The 5,000-nt window shown below is 43.2% G+C and overlaps 1 protein-coding gene across 8 annotated transcripts in view; it reads right to left on the bottom strand.

Moving 5' to 3' along the window:
- Nucleotides 1-5,000, bottom strand: part of LOC129831733 (RNA binding protein fox-1 homolog 1) — an 83,580-nt gene that overhangs the window by 67,718 nt on the left and 10,862 nt on the right. For all 8 annotated transcript variants that reach the window (XM_055895188.1, XM_055895180.1, XM_055895172.1 and 5 more), the window contains exon 2: nucleotides 1,438-1,689. In XM_055895188.1, coding sequence (XP_055751163.1) covers nucleotides 1,438-1,689 — 252 coding nt within the window. The remainder of the gene's footprint in view (nucleotides 1-1,437; nucleotides 1,690-5,000) is intronic.

Raw genomic sequence — 5,000 nt, 5'->3', positions numbered from 1 at the left:
CTCTGCAGCACTCCACCAATCAGGCCTTTATGGTATAGTGGCCAGATAGAAGCCACTCCTCAGTAAAAGGCACACCACAGCCCGCTTGGTATTTGCCAAAAGGCACCTAAAGACTCTCAGACCTCTGGTCTGATGAAACCAATATTGAACTCTTTGGCTTGAATGCCAAGTGTCATGTCTGGAGGAAACCTGGCACCATCCCTACAGTGAAGCATGGTGGTGGCAGCATCATGCTGTGGGGATGTTTTTCAAGTGGCAGGGACTGGGAGACTAGTCAGGATTGAGGGAAAGATGAACAAAGCGAAGTATAGAGAGATCCTTGATGAAAACCTGCTCCAAAGCGCTCAGGACCTCTGACTGGGGCGAAGGTTCACCTTCCAACAGAGCAACGACCCTAAACACACAGCCAAGACAGCGCAGGAGTGGCTTCGGGACAAGTCTCTGAATGTCCTACAGCAAAGCAGTTACATTTGCATTTGTTGAGGCTGTTTTCTAGTGACATTAATATGGATACATCCATAACAACGAGGAAAGAAAATGTGCTCTCTCGTCAGGACACTGTTGTTCAGAGGAGCTAGCTAACAACACAGCTAATAGCAATCACTTCAACCTGAAGCTGGAAAGACTGAAAACTAGCTGCACTTCCTTTCATTTGACCTTTTTTCCATTGACATGTCTTTGTATGCGGTATATCCATAAAAATGATGCCATCTGATTCATGATTTCGACTGGCTGAGAAACGCTGCCTGCAGGTCTTCGTCCCGATTCCTGACAAGTTCATTACTATGCGACAGCTGGAGATTGAATTTGACTATTGAAACAATGTTGTAAATGTTAGTGAGACAGACAGCAAGGTTGATATAAATCTCCGCTGTTGAAAACTAAATGTTAGTCTTAAAGAAATGTGAGATAATGTCTAGATGCTTTTTTTAGTGGAGATCAAGTTTATAAATTGTCTGGCTGGGCTGATGAGACAGTGGATTGCGCAGTCAGATGGAACAGAATAAATGGGCATTTTAACGTTATAGATTTAGTCGGTGGTAACCAATCAGCATTCAGGATTAGACCCACCTGTTGTATAAAAGAGTAATATATACCAGTAATATATACCAGTAATATATACCAGTAATATATAACAGTAATATATACCAGTAATATATAACAGTAATATATACCAGTAATATATAACAGTGATATATAACAGTAATATATACCAGTAATATATACCAGTAATATATATCAGTAATATATAACAGTAATATATACCAGTAATATATACCAGTAATATATACCAGTAATATATACCAATAATATATAACAGTAATATATAACAGTAATATATACCAGTAATATATACCAGTAATATATAACAGTCATATACAGTATACCAGTAACAGTATATATTCAAGATGGTGTAATAAAGTAGAGATGTCTTACTGTGGCTGTGGCTGAGACGGTCTGTATGCTGGTGTCCTGTCCACTCTGTTCACTGTGGTTCTGTGAAGTGGGGTACATGTTGAGGGGGTGTTCGCTGACGGGGGGCTGTCCTGTGTAGTCGGGGGGCGCAGGGTGAGGGTGAGGGTGTGAGGCGGTGAACTCAGCGGGCAGGCCGTTCTGAGGGGGGGCAAATTGGCCGGAGGGGTACGGCTGAGTCATGGAGTCTGGAGGGGGAGGGGCTTCCTGGTTACCCTGCAGGGGGAGAGGAGGGAGAGAGGGTGAGAGAGTTAGTACCAGACCAGATTGAACAATTAATACAAAAAATAAGGCAGTCATCCATTCAGTCAGTCAGCCAGCCAGTCAGCCAGCCAGCCAGTCAGGTCAGTATGTCAGCCAGCCAGCCAGCCAGTCAACCAACCATCCAGTCAGGTCAGTAAGTCAACCGGCCAGCCAGTCAGGTCAGTAAGTCAACCGGCCAGCCAGTCAGGTCAGTAAGTCAACCGGCCAGCCAGCCAGCCAGTCAGGTCAGTAAGTCAACCGGCCAGCCAGCCAGCCAGCCAGCCAGTCAGGTCAGTAAGTCAACCGGCCAGCCAGCCAGCCAGCCAGTCAGGTCAGTAAGTCAACTGGCCAGCCAGCCAGCCAGCCAGCCAGGTCAGTAAATCAACCGGCCAGCCAGCCAGCCAGCCAGGTCAGTAAGTCAACCGGCCAGCCAGCCAGTCAGGTCAGTAAGTCAACCGGCCAGCCAGCCAGCCAGCCAGCCAGGTCAGTAAGTCAACCGGCCAGCCAGCCAGCCAACCAACCAGCAAGTCAGACAGTCAATAACTAATTTGCCAGCCAAACCAGCCAGCTAACCAGTCAGTCAGGCAGCAATACAGTCAATCAATAAGCCAGTCAGCCACATAGTGATTTGAGGCATGATAAACCAATAACTACTGTGGACGCTCACTCACACGCACGCACGCACGCACACACACACACACACGCACACACACACACACACACACACACACACACACACACACACACACACACACACACACACACACACACTTAGACTCATCAACACCACTCATCATGTATCATCATGTATCAGTCTGTATCAGTCTCTCTCATCTGATTACCAGAGTTACACTCATCATGTATCAGTCTGTATCAGTCTCTCTCATCTGATTACCAGAGTTACTCTCATCATGTATCAGTCTGTATCAGTCCCTCTCATCTGATTACCAGAGTTACTCTCATCATGTATCAGTCTGTATCAGTCTGTATCAGTCTCTCTCATCTGATTACCAGAGTTACTCTCATCATGTATCAGTCTGTATCAGTCCCTCTCATCTGATTACCAGAGTTACTCTCATCATGTATCAGTCTGTATCAGTCTGTATCAGTCTCTCTCATCTGATTACCAGAGTTACTCTCATCATGTATCAGTCTGTATCAGTCTGTATCAGTCTCTCTCATCTGATTACCAGAGTTACACTCATCATGTATCAGTCTGTATCAGTCTCTCTCATCTGATTACCAGAGTTACTCTCATCATGTATCAGTCTCTCTCATCTGATTACCAGAGTTACACTCATCATGTATCAGTCTGTATCAGTCTGTATCAGTCCCTCTCATCTGATTACCAGTTACTCTCATCATGTATCAGTCTGTATCAGTCTCTCTCATCTGATTACCAGAGTTACACTCATCATGTAACAGTCTCTATCAGTCTCTATCATCTGATTACCAGAGTTACACTCATCATGTATCAGTCTCTATCAGTCTCTCTCATCTGATTACCAGAGTTACACTCATCATGTAACAGTCTGTATCAGTCTCTCTCATCTGATTACCAGAGTTACACTCATCATGTAACAGTCTGTATCAGTCTCTATCAGTCTCTCTCATCTGATTACCAGAGTTACACTCATCATGTATCAGTCTGTATCAGTCTCTCTCATCTGATTACCAGAGTTACACTCATCATGTAACAGTCTGTATCAGTCTGTATCAGTCTGTATCAGTCTGTATCAGTCTCTATCAGTCTCTCTCATCTGATTACCAGAGTTACACTCATCATGTATCAGTCTCTATCAGTCTCTCTCATCTGATTACCAGAGTTACACTCATCATGTAACAGTCTGTATCAGTCTCTATCAGTCTCTCTCATCTGATTACCAGAGTTACACTCATCATGTATCAGTCTGTATCAGTCTCTCTCATCTGATTACCAGAGTTACACTCATCATGTATCAGTCTGTATCAGTCTGTATCAGTCCCTCTCATCTGATTACCAGAGTTACACTCATCATGTAACAGTCTGTATCAGTCTGTATCAGTCCCTCTCATCTGATTACCAGAGTTACACTCATCATGTATCAGTCTGTATCAGTCTCTATCAGTCTCTCTCATCTGATTACCAGAGTTACACTCATCATGTATCAGTCTGTATCAGTCTGTATCAGTCTCTCTCATCTGATTACCAGAGTTACACTCATCATTTATCAGTCTGTATCAGTCTCTCTCATCTGATTACCAGAGTTACACTTATCATGTATCAGTCTCTATCAGTCTGTATCAGTCTCTCTCATCTGATTACCAGAGTTACACTCATCATGTATCAGTCTCTATCAGTCTGTATCAGTCTCTCTCATCTGATTACCAGAGTTACACTCATCATGTAACAGTCTGTATCAGTCTCTATCAGTCTCTCTCATCTGATTACCAGAGTTACACTCATCATGTATCAGTCTCTATCAGTCTGTATCAGTCTCTCTCATCTGATTACCAGAGTTACACTCATCATGTAACAGTCTGTATCAGTCTCTATCAGTCTCTCTCATCTGATTACCAGAGTTATACTCATCATGTATCAGTCTCTCTCATCTGATTACCAGAGTTACTCTCATCATGTATCAGTCTGTATCAGTCCCTCTCATCTGATGGTAGCATTACTCTAGCCAGCTATGAGAATACGTGATGGTAACATTGCTATAGCCAGCTATGAGAATACGTGATGGTAACATTACTCTAGCCAGCTATGAGAATACATGATGGTAACATTACTCTAGCCAGCTATGAGAATACGTGATGGTAACATTACTCTAGCCAGCTATGAGAATATGTGATGGTAACATTACTCTAGCCAGCTATGAGAATACGTGATGGTAACATTACTCTAGCCAGCTATGAGAATACATGATGGTAACATTACTCTAGCCAGCTATGAGAATACGTGATGGTAACATTGATCTAGCCAGCTAAGATGAATACTTAATGGTAACATTACTCTAGCCAGCTATGAGAATACGTGATGGTAACATTACTCTAGCCAGCTATGAGAATACGTGATGGTAACATTGATCTAGCCAGCTATGAGAATACGTGATGGTAACATTGATCTAGCCAGCTAAGATGAATACTTAATGGTAACATTACTCTAGCCAGCTATGAGAATACGTGATGGTAACATTACTCTAGCCAGCTATGAGAATACGTGACGGTAACATTGCCCTAGCCAGCTATGAGAATACGTGATGGTAACATTGATCTAGCCAGCTATGAGAATACGTGATGGT

This window comes from Salvelinus fontinalis, chromosome 2 (genome assembly GCF_029448725.1).
Source record: "Salvelinus fontinalis isolate EN_2023a chromosome 2, ASM2944872v1, whole genome shotgun sequence".
NCBI classification, from domain to species: Eukaryota; Metazoa; Chordata; class Actinopteri; order Salmoniformes; family Salmonidae; genus Salvelinus; species Salvelinus fontinalis.
Note: the sequence above shows the minus strand (reverse complement) of the source record. Positions and strands in the feature narration are given on the sequence as shown.